The sequence below is a fragment of the Mchenga conophoros genome, linkage group LG10 (assembly GCF_057382185.1).
Source record: "Mchenga conophoros isolate Kocher_MC1m ecotype Shallow Benthic linkage group LG10, M_conophoros_male_GT1.1, whole genome shotgun sequence".
NCBI lineage: Eukaryota > Metazoa > Chordata > Actinopteri > Cichliformes > Cichlidae > Mchenga > Mchenga conophoros.
The window spans coordinates 1945756-1964199 of record NC_140535.1 but is presented as its reverse complement, the minus strand read 5'-3'; the positions used below and the strand labels follow the sequence as shown (position 1 = coordinate 1964199).

Genomic DNA, 18444 nt, shown 5'->3' with positions numbered 1-18444 from the left:
CACTTGTCCAAAATTCCAGCTTTCTGGCAGATCAACGAGCGCACATGTGGTGCGTGGTGGGCGGTGGTCAGCACATGGGGGTGAAAGATGAGTGGCCTCATTTAAACAAAGATTTATGGGCTCAGCTGATGGTTAGGACACTTTCATGTCTCTGCCTCCTGTGCAGCAGACCCAGATGAGTTGACCTTTATAAAAGCTCTTAGGCAGAAGCACAGCAGCTCATCAGTATCAGGCAAACTCACATCTACTTCTATAGAAAAGAAACACAAGCTGACTGAAAAAAGCTGGAACACAAGGGCCGAACCGCTCGGTGCAAAGTTTTCTGCCCCACGAGCCAAACTGTCCGAGGCCCATTAACATCTACACACTTGAAGATTCTCCATCGCTCTTAGGCTGACGTAGGAGATTACAAGTCTGTTTTGTTGTTTTGTCTTAATGTTGCTATGCTAGCAATCCATTTATATCGAGTCGCTCAGATATAAAAAGCACTAAAAATGTTAGTTCAGCTCAGTGTAACCTGCCTGTCAAGGCTTTTGGAAAGAGCTTTAACTGTTGCAGAGGAAACATAAATTAATGACAAGCAGAAACTCGGCCATCACAGATGATGAGGCGTGTCCTCTGTGTTTACAAAAACAGAGAAGGGCATTGTGAGTTGAAGCAAACGTTCGGCCAGCTTTAAAGGTTAAATATGAACATTTCACATTCTTTGCTGTTAAACTGCACCTGACTTGACTGAGATCAGTCTCATGTGACTGATACAATTTAAACATAGTGAAAAGTTTTAAGTTCATCCTCTGTCCCTACAGAGAGCGCGCTTCTATTTAACCTACCAATTATAACTGCAGGGTGAAAAATTTTTTTTTAAAAAGAGTGAGGCCTGGCCCATTTTTCTCCTTACTATGATGCAACGAGAGTAACCGGTGAAGTAGCGGTAAACCAAAAAGCACCAAAATGTGCTGCACATTAGACAATCTCAAAGGTATTTATATATGTTACAGGCCCCTCTCCCACCCACACATATGTTCAACTGTGTATATAAGCAATTAGGGCAGCAATCAGTCATTAAACAGCAAGATTAATGGCTTGTGATCAACTGTGCTCAGGGGTATTCTAACCAAGTCTGGCCAAAAGGTTCTCTCCTCTCTTTCCACTTTCTCCCTCTATTCATCCTTATCTGCAAGGAAAGAGAGAACCAGCAGTGCTCTGTAAAGTCTCCATTACTAATTAATGAATATTTCTTGAACAGAGAGGGAAAAGAGGGATTGAGAGAGAAGAGAGGGAAGAGTGCACCCATGGGCCAGAGCTGCATGCATGGCCGAGTCCCTGTGCCGTGCCAGCCAAAGGAGATCCATCAGAGAGAGCGGCCGAGGGAGATGGAGCAGGAGGAAAAGAGGAAAGCGGAGGGTGGTTCACAGGCAGGAGATTAGCCCTGGAAAATTGATCCCCAAGCACAAAAAGCCGTCGGCCTCTTCCACTTTTTTCTCCATAAGACCTGCTCTGGGTTTATCTATTCATCAATCTCTGCATTACACACTCGAGTGTAGAACCACCTTTAAAGGAAGAGGGGACCAAAAAGCCCAAATTAGGGTTAACCAAGTGTAACTAATAATCTCCACTATACATCCCCAGCGTATAGCTCAACAAATCTACCGCATGTGTGGGCAGAAGTGTTTGGTAGCAATCAAGAAGTATTTCCATTAAACATCCTTTATAGCATCATTAGATACAAAATGCAACTTTTAAAGTATCTGTAGGACATTAACTTTCAATCACACAACCCAAAAAAAGGAAAAAGAAACAATGTTTCCTTTCTAAATTGTACGCCAACCACGCTCCACTTCAAAGCTTCGTGGACTCTTTGTTCATGTTTACAGCTAAAGCTTGGAGATTTCAAAATTCAGTCTGACTTTCACGGGCTGTCCGCCTCAATAATTTTTGGAAATTCTAAAAGAGTGAGTGGCGTTTCTCCTTTCTGAATCCTTGCCTGGGGCATCCACTGGGCTACAGCATTTACAATTGGCCTTACATCATCGTGGGACTGAATCTGCATCACAAGTCGTGTTGCGTGTCATCACCTCTGTCACTATCCAAGTGAGAATCTTAGTCCACAGAGTCAGACGTTCACATAACGGATGGCTCGTCATTTTTGTGCCAGGACTATGACTGCTATGTACGCATATGATCCTAGACCGACGCAAGTCTCAACCACGTCTTTCAAACCAGGCAACCGCAAGGAAAAAATGATGAGGGACTGAGCTTAATGTAACGGAAATTTACTCAATCTAATAAAAGCGTTGCTTTTATAAACACATCTGTCTAATTCAGATTGCAAAAAGTCACTTATAGGCTACCACATGCAACGCATCAGCATGCTACACACAGAATAAATCAGCTCACAGAGCAATTTCAAAAGGGTAAGCCCTGCTTTAAACCAATCACAAGTCAGTAACCAACAGCATCTGTTTGGACTCATTTGTAATTTAATCTCAAAGAAAATCACTTTAGATTACAAAGTCTTATGGTGATATGTCATGTATGAAACATCCCACATTTACCTTTGTAAAAAATGTAAAAAAAAAATGACCCTAATTAATGGCTTACAAAAAATTAACAGCAGAGGCAACCTTTAAACTCGCAATGGGGAGTTTAAAGAATCAATGGTACTTAAATAATGAGGGAGTGTACCGTAATTGTCGGGCTATAAGCCGCTACTTTTTGCACGAGCTTTGAACCCTGCGGCTTTTAGTCAGGTGCGGCTTTTCTATGGATTGTCCGTGATTTTTGTCATATCGTAAGACGATTTGTTTTGTTTGTGCCGCTGTTGTACGGCACTACGTTGCCTGGCGGAAGGGCATGTGATCAGACACACAGTATCGGGGTTCAAGAGTGGTATGTTGGTCACATGTCCATCCGCCAGGCAACATAGTGCCGTACAAGTAGCTCGAAAAACAAACTTCAAAGTAGCGTTCAGCAGGAGGCGTGGATGACGAGCGGCGATAAACTTGCGAAAAGCAAGTTATGCTCAACTCCACCGGTGGATTCTGACAGCGTGGAAAAGTGTGAAAACATCCACGATCACCAACGGATTTCGAAGGGCTGGACTGTTGCATGATGGAGAGGAGGACACCGCCACGGCCCTTCTGAGGGTGTTCGACTCTGACACTGACAACGAGGATTTCTTTGGTTTTGAAAGTGACGAAGAAGAGAAGCTGAGAGTGGATGACGAAGCCATCCTGAGCCTGTTTGTATCCGACACTGGAGAAGAGGACTTTGGTGGTTTTAGTGCGCAGGAAGAAAAGAAAGATGGTGAATGACTGACTTTTCTTCTTGTTAAAGCCGTGTCGCTGAACCTGAGCCTGAAAGGTAGTCTGAATCTATTTTTCTGGTGTGCTGCAGGTTATTGTTATGTACTACATTTGTTACTCATTTATGAAGCACAGTACATGTTTCGTACTTGTAATTACCGCTACTTGTACATATACCTAAAAAGTTATGCAAATATGTACCATAACTTGTTTTTCAAAATATTAATAAAAGGGGTGTGTCTCCAAACAGCCATCTGTTTCCTGACAATTCGCTTTGTGCATATTCTCTTACATAGAGCTGGGCGATAGAACGATAACGATATGTATCGCGATATAACTTTTACTCGATAGAGAAATTAAGCTATCGCGATAGACCTCGCCGCTCTTGTCCTCTTAAAATAAAATAAAAAATAAAAAATAAAAAGAACAGCCAATCCAAATTAAGTAGCGCAGAGCCGAACCAATCACAGCCGCAGCGTCACGTCGCGTGACTTGTTACGTACAGCACAAGTGCCAAGCCGCACGTGTGTTTGTTTGGGAGGCAGCCAGCGGGTAATGGAGGAAATGAGTGTGCCGACTAGAAAAATCAACCGAGCGTGACCGAAGAGAAAACAGATGATGGTTCCAACGCCGGAGAGATTGTCGAACGGAAGAGCCATAGAAGCTCCGTAGTGTGAAGGTATTTCGGCTATTTCAAGTCTGACAAAAAACAGAGTAGCGTGCACTGTAAATGTGCCGAAAGCAAGTCTGGAAATACAATAAACTGGTGCATGCGTCACACTGTGCGCCACGTTATTGTTTCAGTGAAATGAATTTCTACAATACTGTTAATTCTACTCTCTGCAGTGTTTAAATGCTTACATATACACACAGTTACTGTCCGTCCACACATACGACTCGGTTCTGCTTCTATGCCCCAGCTTTGTTTACTTTTTCCCACCGAGGCTTCTAGACTTCTGACTGGCCAACATTTCTGCACGGTTAGGAATCTAGCGCCACCTGCTGCTTTGGCATGTTCATAGCAGCGTTTTCCTTCATTTCTGCCTTTATGTGTGGACGGGATTATTTTTTAAAACGGAAACAGAAACTCTCCGTTTTCAAAAATACCCGTGTACGTGTGGACGTAGCCTCAGTCTCTGACTGGAAGCGCTGATTCGTCATTCGGCTTTTGTCAGACTAAAGTAACTGTTAAAACTGTTTGAAAAGCTCAGCTATACAACAAGGAGAGATTGAGAATTTCCTTTTAGTTCTCAGTTTATTTGATATTGACAAAAGTTAGTCAGTTTTGTCTGTTCTTCTGTAAAACAAACTAAGATTTATTTTTAGAATTAATATTTTGTTTCTAAGTGGAATTGACAGTTTAGTCTGTTTCGTTTGTTCTATTTTGAAACTTAAACGCTTTAGCGGCTGCCTTTTGTGTAGTTTGCAATATTTGCCTTTATTTATCTGAAAAAGTCTCATGTTCCTTAAGTACATCTACCCTGTTGAACTTATTATGGGAAATAAATATTTAAATAAAAACAAGCTGCTGATTATTTCACATTTTACTTGTGAGCAACGGCACATTTAAATCTTACAAATATAGTTATTTGGCTTATATCGTGATAGATATCGTTATCGCCTGAAATGAAAAAAACATATCGTGATATGAAAAAATCTCATATCGCCCAGCTCTAGTCTTACATATGATAAGTCAACATTGAACCACCTGCGGCTTTTGGTCAGGTGCGGCTAATGTATGTACAAAACAGGATTTTCCCCTGATTTTAGCTTGTGCGGCTAATATTCAGGTGCGCTTTGTAGTCTGGGAAATACAGTAATTCAAACACTTAATATTTGAATTTTGTGAATATTGTCAACATGCATCTGTATTCTGCAGGACATGCTTCAAACAGAGCACCTGTCACAGATCTGAGGGCAGTTCAATAAATACGCAGTCGAGAGATCTTCACAGGGGGGGGTGGGGTTAGGCCGACCTGTGAGAAAGTGAAACTTTCAGCTAACAGACCCTCACCGACTACTGAAATATGCCCTTTGGAACTGGAGATTCTGCCCTGAGGTGCAAAGCAGGCTTGTTTTGATTTCATCCTTGATTCAAACACAGACAAAAGTCATCAGACGACAACAACAAAAGAAAATTCTCCAAAAGTTTGGCAAAGCTACAAACACATTACAGCGTAACAGCAAAAAAAGCTAAACAACTGTTAGATGATCAGTGCAAAAACAAGCCCACAGAGTGCTGCTAAATTGCACTTTTCTTCCCTCCATCGCTGAACACGTCTCAGTGTGTTCATCATCAAACTGACGGAGGAGGTGGGCATTGTAAACGCAACCTCCCCGCCCCCATCGTCTCTCCTCTCTTCAAGGATCTAACCCAGCACCCAGTAATGAATAGATGTGGGGCCACCAATGACCGAAGCAGAGAGGGGCCGCTGATAATCCGTTCTGGACAGCAGAAACAGATCATTTCAATTTGAAATCTGTCGACTCAGAGGCAGACATTAGCTATTATAATACAGCAACACTGAAGTTAAACTGAACTATTCAGTTATTCTTTTAAAAAAAAAAATCTTCAGAATTTTTGTCTATTTTTTTCAGCTTAAACGTAACATGGAAATGTAAAAATGTAAAAATCTGATATGTGAGTGCAGCTCCACCAACTCTACGGTCACGTTCAGCTGGGGGAACACTGAACTTGGAATCACCCCAGAGAAACGTGGTGTCAGGCTGCTGGCAGCAGAAGCCTCGGCGGGACTTAGTTTGCAGAGAAAAAGGACCTGAGCGAGCTAGTGGAGACTGAGGACAAATGTGCAATGGAGCAATTACCCTCACAGACAGACATCCACTCCCTAATTTCTATGCAAAACAGGAAAAAGAAGAAAGATCAGTGGGTCTTTGAGAGGAGGAAAAGGCAGGCATTTATCTTTCGCTCTGGTTGCCCCTGGTCAGGAGACTCCACCAGCTTTTGAGGGGGAGACGACGATGAAGAGAGCACTGCATTTGCATAAGAATACATGCCTATACTAACCCAGTTGGGGCGGGGGGGGGTTTAATTCAGCAATGGCATTCACTTGTTGGGAATAATTTCTGTGCATGGCCAGGGGAAGATTAGAACTAGTTTTCTCGTTGTGTAAGTGCAAGCAACGCGGGTTGTCCAACAGTGTGGAAAAGGGGCTTGGTGGTTTGTTCCCCTTACATTCCTTCAATGGTGATTAAGAGTCTGACGTTAAAAGATCCCTTAAGTTTTCCGCCCTTCACTACTCCCATCTCTCTGGCTCGCTCCTTCTCCCCTCATCTCCCTGGAGAGAAGGGATTACTGGCACACTGGTATACAGAAATGGCACTTGCTCAAAATTAAAAGACTTTCACAGGCTGCTAATCTAATGAGGGTGGAAAGGAGGGTGTGGGGGAATGAGCAAGCGCCATTTCAGCTGCTGAAATGAAAGGACAAGAGCGGATTTTCATGTTTACCGCCAACATTGCACTAAAGACAAAAAAAAAATAGAGGCTGGGAAAAAAAACAAAAAGAAAATAAAGCTTTTTCAAATTCCCAAGATGCCAGGAACCAAAGAAAAGAGAACGACAACAGAGAGTTTGAGGCGCTTAAAAGGCGACAACAGTTGTGACATTCCGGTTGGATGCACAGGTTGGTTCACACCTCAACAGGGAGGGTACCCCGAAGAGTCCATAAACACAAGCAAGTGTTCATTCAGCACCCTGCTTCCTCTGGGACACCCGCCCAGAGACCCACACTCAGCTCGAGCTGGTGTCCTGGTGTTCAGGATGATCACTTTCTACTTTATTAACATTCAATTGACTTTCTGTTGCGAGCTGAAATGAATAAAACCTCTAATCTGGGAACTGAGAAGTTTTCCTGCGCAGCAATTTATGTAACCGTGCGCTGGGCTGAAGACGGGAGCGTACAATCCCGTCGGTTCTTTATGATACGTCAGTACAGGAACGCAGAGATATACAGGTGGGTTATAAAACGCTGCAACAAGATGCTGCAACAGTTTGGAAAGATGTGGCTTTAGAAATTTGGGGTTGACTTGTTGAATTTGCAACCCCAAAGAAAACTTCTGACAAAGTGTTTCATTTGAAGCAATCCATTTGCCTCGAAGTGACATCATTCTCAGTTTAAGTGCATTCCCATAGTAAAAGTCGGGAAAGCGAGGAAAACTGACATTGCTCCTCAGAAGGGTGAAGCCATTCATGCTGGCAGTACAACACTCCTGCAGCACGTTGATGGAGAGAGGCTGGTTAGTGCTCTGTGTGTCTTAATTAACCAGTCAGACATAAACGGCAGTAATGCTACAGATTTTACAATTTCACTAATGTTTACATGCACTGCTGCCATCTTGGACTCTTAAGTCAGGGTTCATGCGGCTTCTCTGACTTTCCCGTTAGGAAGTACGACTTGATCGGGTGTTCCTGTTGTAAATTCTGACCGAAAACTCGGAGATTCCGATTTCCGACTTCAAACGGAATTAGCCTCTGGTTTCCACTTATACCAGTGGCAATGAGGTGCTTTTGTCTGAGTGGCAACAGTTGTTGTTCAGGAGAATACGGCTGCGAGCGCTCACACGCTCAGCACTGGCATTAATGGTACAGAGCTGTCACAGCCCCACGAAAAGACCCAAAGACAAGGACGGTGCAAAAAGCCTCTGACTGTCCGTGTCAAGATTAGTCCCAAGAGGAAAAGGCACAATGGAGGTTAATTAAAAATTCAAATAACACCACACCTCAAAGACGAGCTGCCGAGACTACTGCAAAAACATGATTCATCCTTTTGGTGTTAAAATACCTGGAAGGAAAAATACCAGTCCAGGTTTTCTAGACAATATCTGATTACCTAATATCCATCTCCTGAAACACTAAATATGTTTAATCTGCCCAAAGCCAGAACACAGCAGTGACCCCAGCAGCCTACATCAGAAGACCTGAGCCAAACACTTTGGGTTACTACCAGGACCTGTTAAGAGTTAAATGTGCTGCCCATTGCAGCCTTCAGCTCCCATTTTGAGGCTACTTCAGGCACAATGTCCCATAATAAGGGGGGGGGGGGGGGGGGGGGGGGGGGGTCACAGGCAGGCTGTATTTAGCTCAGACTCCAAACTGCAATCTACATGGCAGAGAGCATGCATAAAGATGGCCTTTTCCCATCTTCCACCAGTAATTGTACTATTACTAAAAAAAAGTTAAATAAGAAGCAGAGCAGGGTCAGGGGTGGGGGTGCATGTGCCTCATTTCTGCATGGCTGCCCCTGCTCTGCTTCTTATACCTTCTTCCTTTTTTGTTAACCCTGTGCAAAACGGTGACATGTGACTTCCAACTTGCTTGTTCGAGCCAAAAGGCAAGCTGCTGATTCCTTAGCCGCAGCCTAGGACCACTCAGACATGTTAACCCTGTTTTAAACACACAAGTAATAATAACACAGCATGATGCCCAGTGTCTCCAGGGAGAGGGAGTTAGCCCTGCAGATGTTGGCACTACCAGTCTGGCTGGCTGGCTGGGTTATCAGTCAGAGAAGGGCAAAGGGTGGGGGCACTACGGAGGTGTTGGATTACACAGATAGCGACACTTGCTTGAGGCTCGCACTTTCAGCGTACCTCCCCTGTGCCTACCTGACAATCAAGCGGTGACATCTGTATCATTTTTCATTGTACAACCAATAACGTTTCTTGATAGGGGGATGCATGTTCAAGTGCTTCTGTTACACAAGCTGCGAGTCCTCGACACTTTCTGCTATCTTTTACAGCCATTACTCATTTAGCTATGCAACCTTGGTTCAGTCTGACAGAGGCAGCAGAAGTAGAATTTCATATTCCTACAATGGCTTTTTGCCTTGAGTCATTTCTCTGACAAAATAAAAGAACATTCCACTTGTACTCAATCATCATCTAAAAGAAAAAAACCAAACAACTTGCCACACTATCTGTTCATCTTTCTGCAGTAGTGTAAATGAACTGCTCTTAAACTGTGAGGGGCATCTCTTTATCAAACAGCCCTGCTCCTCTGAACTCTGGTACTAATCTGGCTATTATCCTATAACTGACTCCGACCTTCATAGAGAGAGGAAGCTGCAGAAATGCAATGCACCTAAACAGTAAATGTAACATGCATTGCTTATTTATTCTAATTAATGGCACTTCTGTGTATGCAAAAGAGTTCCCACCTGCAAGCTCATTGTGGATGAGATCAGCAAAGTTTGGGTCGTCACCCCACCAGAAGAGCCAAAGCTCCCTCCGACCCTGCTGCTGGCATCTCCTCCACACGCTTAGTATATCAGCCTTCAGGCAGCGACTGAAGCTGCATAGGATGGGGTCCTCCTCCGTCACCGGGAAGAGGATTGGTGCAGAGGTGGGACCCTGCCACACAAACCTCTTCCATTTGATCCCTGTCAAGTCAGCCTGCAAGACAGGAGAGAGAGAGAGGGGGGGGGGAGAAACTGTTAGTGTGCAGAGTCGCTGCTTTGGGACCCACTCAGCACCTCTGAGGAAACATGTGGTGAGCAGAGTGTTAAGAGTAAGTATTAATCCTCTTTTATGGGGGTTTTCACCCCCTAACTATCCTGACAACACCCCATGCTGTCGAGACTGTGAGGGAGAAAACATTTCGCTACAGACGCAAACGAGAAACAGCCGCAAACAAAGTGGGACATTCGACTGTTTCTGTAAAAGATCTTGTACTTAATGTTTCAGCTGCGATCATGAAAGACATGTTGGAAACACTCACAGGAAAAAACTAATGCTGGTAAATGTGGTCTCACCAGCTTAATCCTCATTATTGGAGAGTACTGTGTGTGTGTGTGTGGGGGGGGGGGGGGGGTTTCTATAAACACTGTCTGGCTTTTATAAAGAGAACAAAACACACAGGAAAAAGCCTCATAGGCAGTAAATCACTGGTGGGGTTATTAAGTGTTAAAACAGGAACATTACGCTCTGCTGCTGGCTGGCACTGCAGCTTATCACCCAAGCGCTGACTGACTACCCATGTCTACCTAAACACATGCACACGTGCTAACTACCATAAAAAAATACACATACACACAATGCCTTAGGGGCACATCATTTTAAGTAATCTTCGACAACACAGACTGTTCATCTTCCCACCATTTAGTTTCATTTCGTTCTGGCCGAGTTGGCAAGCTGTCTGTCTGTATATTCAACCAATTAAGCCATTACAGTTCAAGGGACGTCCTAATTCAAGTGCAAAGGCGCTGAGCCAGAGCAAGTGATTACCAGCGGTTGTGGTCAAGCAGTGGCGTTAGCGTTATGGTGTTAGCTGGGACAGGGAGGCATTGTGTTGTGTCAGCTGGGGCCGAGTTGGATCACAACAAGAAGTTAGGAGATCAAGACACCATGAATATTTCCACCCACAAGCAGAAAAAAAACATCAGTTTAAGCATGAATCCTGTAAAGGCTCGCTATATGATACAACATGCAACAAACAGCCTGGCTGCTTGTTCAAATACAGACAAGCTCGACCACTAAACCGAGAGTCAAACACAAAAAAGCCCAAGGTTGCTTTATAGTCATGTGTATGATCAAAACACCATGGTCTCTGATGCACAACCAGACTCCTGGGGAATTCAAAGCAGCTGCACATGCTGAGGACAAACTCCAAGATTTAAGCAGCAGAAATGAGTCTGTGTACAACTGTGTGTAACAGAGCTGCAGCAGTTAGGCTGCTCCTTCCTGCTGGAGTGCGAGAAGCGCTTCTTTACACCTGCACCTCGCTCGGAAACATCTGTGCACACAATGCAAAGGGAGGGCGAAGACAACGGTTAACTGTGAAACCAGATCATAGGCAGTACAGATAGGCAATTAGCAAGTGAACAGCCCTCATCAGCTTACTGACCATGGCCTGTCCCCCATGGCATTGTGCATTTCACCATATAAAAGGTTTTGGTCTTGAGTGCACTACAGATTTTATTACAGGCCTCTCACACTCATCCATATTGGTTTCACACATTTAGAAGTGATTATGTGCTGCACACAGTCTGCAAGTCGGTCGCAGTAAATCAGCCGTTACTCAGACAAGTTTCTATACTGAATTAATGCCAATACAGTTTGTATAATTATCTTTTCCAGATACTTGCACCATCTGAAATATTTCCTGTGATATTTTTTTAAATAACTGTCGAGCCGTCTATGGAGAAACACTGAAAATACAACTGGAATAAGCATTACCTTGACATTTTGCTATTGCTGAGTTATCTTAAGCAAGCAAGCAATAAAAAGCCTTCCCTGAATTTACATAGTGGCTACAGGGCTCTTCTATCTGATCACTTCCTACTCTGTTCTTTCACATAAGTATTACATTCACAGGCAATTAAGCGGTTGTAATCTATAATAAAACAATAAAGATCATTAATATTTAGTCAATTAAGTGAAAATGTATTTCTGACAAGTTCCTTAAAAAAAGAGGCTTAACTATACCGTGTTGCACTTAAATGCATAAAAACTGATCAGCTGAGAAGATTAAACAGTTGGTTAACTCTCCACATCCAGTGTGGCTCTGAGATTTACCTACTAATGCCAAAGTCACTGCTAAAACACTGAGTAACGCTTCTGCTTGAATGAATGAAACAGAACATTTTCATCTTACTCTGCAGTTGCAGCCATCAGCTGTTTGTTACACACTTTCTTGTACTGCAGTTAATGTGCAGTATGCAATCAAATTACAACTTAGAATAATAAAACTTAAAAACACCACACACACAAATCGTTTCAGTGAAAAAGTAACTGCCTGCCTTTGTGCATGTTTTTGTTTTTTAAATCTGACACTTCCAAACCTTGATATGTGACTTTATGATTAACGGAAACTTTATCAAACTGCTACAGCCTCCTCTATTCTTTTATTTACTTTGCAATAAATGATCCCTGTTACACAATGCAACAACTTAACAGGGCTGTCAATGTTATCACAGCCTCATCCTTATCTAGAAGGTGAAAATATGGTGAATTGGTTCAACAGTGAAATGCTGTCAGTCAAAAACTACGGTGGCTGCTTGAATACAGGAGACTGAGTTTTATGAAGCTTGTGCACAGTGTAGGACAACTTATGCAACGCGTTAAGTGAACCCTTAGCAAATGGTTAACATTCATATCTGTCCGTGGACACATTTTCTTACACAAAAGAAATAAACGAAAAATTTTGACTTGAACCCTAACGTAACATCGACCGAGCTACTCGGGTAAATACTGTACCGACGAGTTCCTCTGGTCTATTCCACTGACAATAGGATTGCCAAGCAAAGACCACAAAAAGCAGCTCTATTTTATCGACACATCTGTACCCGCTAAGCTTACTGGGAAGAATTGGATGAGAAAATGTCTCAAGCCACTTAGTAATAAAAACCCGTCTCCTCCTGCAAGATGTCAAGCAGAATCTGCTTTGTTTAGACGGGAAGTAAGCCAAATATTTCTACTGCTGATTCATAACGGATGGACTCAATGAAGACGAATGAAAATGTGTTGATGTAAATTATAATTCTTCAAACACCACAACATCAAATGCTAAAAGTCCATCTTTGCATTTATAGATGATCAAATCGTCTCTGTGTGCATGTGATAAAGTTCTCGGCAGCACTGCCTGCCAGCGACGTTCTGTCGTTTGAGTTGCGCGCAACCTTTAAACAACATGTGAAAGGCTTTTATACAACCTGTTTCTTAAACAAGTAATCTCTCAGGGTGCACAGACGCACAGTTGGCTACATCAGTTAGGAATTACACTGGTGTTAAATTACATTTGCAACTCATGTAGTTCAAATGTAGACACCTTCAGTCAGCCTGCTTACAGTTTGTTTCCCTGCTTTGTTTTAGCTGTCATAACAGTCTTTAACCTGACACAAAACACATGTGACAGTGTACTAAATCAAACCACATATTTCCCTTTGTCCTTAGATTGTCCTGAGCTTTAAGAGGCAAGAGACTGAAGGCCGGACACATCAGTACTTTGCCTCCCATCAACAATATCCAACAGGCAGACTGCTCTATCAAGGATAAATGTGCCTTCTGCAATTGTTCTGTCTGTGCTTTCAAAATAAATTAGTTGCAGCTTGTGTGTGTGCGCAAAAAAAAGAACAGGGGATGCCAAGGATATCTGTATTTCCTTCCAACATTCATGCTGTCCCGGCTGTGTGCACGAGTGTGCCTTGAACATTTCAGGCACCCGTCTGTGTCTTAGTAAATGCTCAGGTATGTGAGCAGCAGCTTATACAGATGTCCCGGCAGCGTAAGCGATGTGGGTCACGAGAAGTTTTGTCTTTCATATGCCAAACCAGAAAAATCACACTGCTGCATTACGAGGGAAGCTAAGGCCAAAAAGCCAGTGGATACAGGCAGGAAGTTTGCCTGAGGTGATGCCTGCTCAGGGGAGGTTATGACCCCTGCTTTTGCCAGCTGCTCACCTTCCCTCCAGCAACTTAAGAGTTCTGGTTCTTGGTATGGAAACACTGTGTTCAAGCAGATGCCTTTCAAGATAAGAGACAAGCAACAGGTGAAGCTTCACTAATCATACCACATATGCTCCTTTTATAGCAAGTCCCTCTTCCTGCCTGTTGCCCCTCTCCCACCGTTAACTGTCAGGAAACAAACCTGAAACTACCAAGTGTGAGTTTGCATTTCGAGTTCAGGAGAATGCAAAAATTCAATCAGTTTCAACTGATGCACATCGCTGAAAGGAAGATCTCTGCCAAGTGGTTCTTTAGAGTTTACAGCCTTCTCCAGCTCATAAATGTATCGCAGGTCCAACTATAAATTTCACAACAAGGCAGCTGCAATTGTGTTTCATAGTGGAGGAACAGATAAATTTACCTTACACTCCGAGTTATTCCAAGTAAGCCCACTTTAAAAATGCCAAGAAGAAAAAAGAAAGAAAAAGCATGCAACAAGTAGTATCATACTCCAGAGGAGAGTATCCATGGAAAAATGAACGGGGGGGAGAGACTACCACAAAGTCTTCGCATTCTTTCACCATAAAACCACAAAGTGGAGTCTGTTCAGTAAGTGAGTCATAACAGCAGTGGTGTTATGCTTAGTCTCAGTGTGCAGGAAAATGTCAGCCAGACAGGCACAGCACCACAACTACCAGCCTCTATCTCGCCTGTATACTGTAGCCAACGCTGCCTTCAAGTGCTGTCGTAAACATTGTAATTATGAGTTCAGCACACACAATCGACCCAACAGAGCAGTACTGAGAGAGTGGGGATTTTCTGCAGCAAAACGTTACCTTTAGGGGGCGGACAGCTGTGTCAATTTGTGGTAAGAACAGTGTAATATTTCACTCAACTGTTATTATGCTAGATTCTGTGTCAGAATTACTTGTGATGCACTTGTAGTCTCACTTCTTGTTTGAGGTTTTCATGTAATAATAATATAATAACTAATAATAACATTAACAAACTGAGTCACAATCTATGCACTTTGCAGCCTTGCCACTGCACCACAGAGTGGTTTCTATGTCATTTAATCTATAAAAGAAGTCTCCTTTTTCTAAAGGGTGCATTTCAGCACTTGACAATCACATTAACAATTTCCTGCGGTTGGAGACGAGCACATTGTGCTCCTCGGCTAACCTACAAGTGAAACTGGAGTTAAGCCTGCTGACAAGCCAATTAACTGCAACAACAAACACATTCAGACCGTGTTCCTGATTATCCCAGAGACGCTCTGCTCAAGCAGCACCTTTACATTTGCTGCTGTGGCTAAGACTGTAGACCACACGACTGGCTCTTAGTGCACGGGATTTAAAAGAATACTGGGGAGCTTTGAGCTGCTAGAAGCATAACCACAACTATTTAGGGTGATGCCAACTAGCCACAACTGGCAAGATGCTGATGGTGGTGGTAGGTGTAGAACGTTAGGTGTAGCTGAGGTGTGTAGCTTCCCCGTGTGATGTAGTGCCCAGGGATGAATGCCACAGATTATATAATCAGCCTGGGGCCTGTGCCCTAGTTGGTGTGAATACTAGAAAATGAGGTCCAAGGAGATTAAACCCACCAATAAACAAGATGATGACATAATAGATAAGTGGTTGCAAACAGACAACTGCGGCGGTAATATCAGTAACATGCCTGTTAAAAGGAAAGAGCTTTCGAGACAAGACTTATTAAGGGGCGTGTTTCTATCGACAGGCTCTGCAAGTTGGGCAGCGACATTCTTTCATCCAGGAGTTGTCAGTGCCACACAAACACACACACGGGAAAGAAAATAGTATTCAAAGGCACCACAGCGTCAGACTCTGACTAAACGCCACAAACTGAAGTCCATGAAATGTTTGGTTTACGGGTCAACACTCGATAAAACACAGTGGAAATGCAATGAGAACGAGGCAGCAAGTTAATAATAAACAAGGTGCTGAGGCGAAAGGAGAGAAAGTGCTACAACTCCACTCAGGGCAGCACGGTCCTGCCTCTGGCAGTAAAATGCACAACATTTATTTCCGTGCTAACAAGACTATATGCTGCTCTGTATGTGTGTATGGGTCTTATGACATAAAGTAAATGAAGCTTTGCAAGCCACTGGCGTTAACCTCAAGTGTGTTGTTTGTGAACTGGGAAACGGAAATGTAATGGAAAGAAGATTATAATAGGCAAGCGGTCACACCTGGGGCCAAACTTACTAAAATAACAAGCGTACGCGGTAATATTAGCAAAGTGGGACACCTTGTTGTCCTAAAACGATGTCAGCTTCGACAGGGCCGTAAGCCTAGCTAAGCTGCTATCAACTGATGCCTCTGTGGCTAGCGTTAGCTTAGCCCCCGTTCAGCTAGTTAAAAATGGCTGCTTTCCTTTAGTTTTAAATCTCTTACCAGACAGAATAGATTGGAATGGCAATCCTCCAAGCTGGCCCCGTTTGGTACAAAACAAGAACTCATCCTTCTTCACTGCGAAATCCAACTCTCCATCATTTCACTTCCCGGGAAATTAAATAAAAAGAATTTGTGGATCGGTGTTTTCTAAGATGTACAGGCTTAATCAGCGAGAAATATTTTTTCTAACATTTGGCTGGAGGATAGTTAATTCAACAACCTTCCGATTACAGTTTCCTCCCACCGGGGATAAAAGCGGATAAAAAAGACAGCGTGGTCTTTAAGTCGACATGTCAAAAGCACACAGTAAAACCGCGTTCAAGGAAGCGAAAAATGTTCATAAAACAAAAAGAAAAGGAGAGCAAAGAAGCAACTCTCCCCCTCCCCCTTAGCCCTAAAACGGTCTCCGCTTAAAAAAATAAAAACGTCCTGTCTCACTCCTCCATCGCAAAATTTAGCCTAAAATCGAAACACATCCTGTAGCAGCCTCTCGAATTCTGGCACCGGCCTATATTTTAACGATTATTTCGATCATTATTTCAGCCTCGGTTCCTGTTGGTTTCCATTTGAATTCATGGATTCCTTTCTTTAATGGCGGCCACAGGGACAACTCTGCCTTCCACAGCCTATTGGCTCATTCGTGGTCAAATCTTTGGCAAGTTAGCCGTCCACGTGCAGACACGCGTCAGACAGTAAGGTGCACTTCCGGAAAAATAAAAGCATGCAATTATTCCTCTTCACAATTGCAGTAATATCATAAACACGTGGTTATGAAAAAGATATTGAACACTATAATTATTGCATGTGGGATTTCTATTTATTCACTAAAATAATGCATTTGTTTGTTTTTTACATGCAACATGTCAAAAGAGAGCCTGCAAAAAATTTTTTACCGCTCATGGACGTCTTACTTTGAAAGTCCCGACAACGACTTTCGCTTTTAGTGCCGTTGATTTGACACTGTCGTGGTCATGAGGGCTGTAATAACACAAGACTGATAGGTATTGCCGCTGGGCCAGCGCAAGTGGCGCTACTGAGCAACAGATTTTGTTACTAATGATCAAACCCTATAAACTTGCTCACTTACACAGTGCACCACCTAGCGCATGTGATGTTGCACTTGCAATTGAAATGCACGACCAAAAAGAATTGATGCGAATTCTTTTTTTTACTTTATTCAAAGCAGTAGTTAAAAATTGTGTAGCTCAAGCGACGAAATGAAAGCAGTCAAATCTCATATTTATAAGGCGCTGCACTGCAGGAATGCAACACGTGAAAGAGATGTAAGAAGCAAAAGTTCAATTCATGAATAAATGAAATAGAAATCGTTGTTGATGCCGTTGCAATATAGCAGAGGATGTTCCACACAGTCTCCCTAAAGTGTGTCGTTAAGGATGCTGTTTGTTTATACAAATTCCCAATCAAAGAGAGAGTAAAGTTACACTGTAGGGTGTTTCATCAGATTTGAAATAAGAGAACCCGTAAGATCCAAGCAAATACATCGCTCACTATAAAAAGGCCACATCTCTACTCATCACACCATCTGACAGGGAGCCCTGGTAGGGTTCAGGGGGTGATATCTGAGATACGCACCAGTGCCAAAATACTGAACCGCAGTGTGGCTGTTAAATATTTACCTTCCAAATAAGAGTAAGAGTTGCATTTGAGTACCACCAACTACAGTACACAGAGCAGGGTAATTACTGTATGTTCTTTTCAAATTCTTCTCTGTAAGAAAAGCTTTAAAGAACTTCCACTTTAAATTGTCTGAAGTACAGAGTAATAGATTGACATCTAGATAGACTTCTAAATCCTGCACCTCTGATCTCATCCAGCCAGGATCCAAGTTGGTGCTGGGCCAAATTAAAAGGATTTCTATTAGTGCTGCAAACAGTATGCAAAATAAACCCAGTTAACTCATTTGTCCCTGTCTTCTGTGTATTGTAGTGTGCATCAAGCTTAAGGTTATCTGTTTTTAGAGAGCCTTTGTTTCTGCATCACTATGTATATGGTAGTTGTCATCTGCATCTCTACATAATTTTTTTAAACAATCAATTTTTAATAAATGTATTCAAACCCATATTACTGGTCACCTTAAAAAATGAAACTCAGCCAGAGTAATGTTTGTTTCCTTTTTAACCCTTAAGTCGTCTACTCCTGCTGAGCAGTGTAGGTTCATGGAATACTAATACTGCGTTTTTTGCAGTTGGCTGTTCCTAATTAGATTACAGTGTAAGCTGTCTTTAGTCATAATTTCTTTAAAGAAATGAATGGCCGATGGTTGGGTAGCCAGCCCCTTTTGTTTCTGTTATACAGGGATTCA

General features: G+C 42.8%; 1 protein-coding gene across 1 annotated transcript in view; it reads right to left on the bottom strand.

Annotated features, from left to right (window-relative positions):
• Window positions 1-16740, bottom strand: part of med13a (mediator complex subunit 13a) — a 69790-nt gene extending 53050 nt beyond the window's left edge. Inside the window, exons 1-2 of the mRNA XM_085288141.1 lie at window positions 16122-16740; window positions 9481-9715 (exon numbers count right to left, since the gene is read on the bottom strand). Of these exons, the coding sequence (XP_085144267.1) occupies window positions 9481-9715; window positions 16122-16187 (301 nt within the window). The 5' untranslated portion in view covers window positions 16188-16740. The remainder of the gene's footprint in view (window positions 1-9480; window positions 9716-16121) is intronic.
• Between the last annotated feature and the right edge of the window lie 1704 nt (window positions 16741-18444).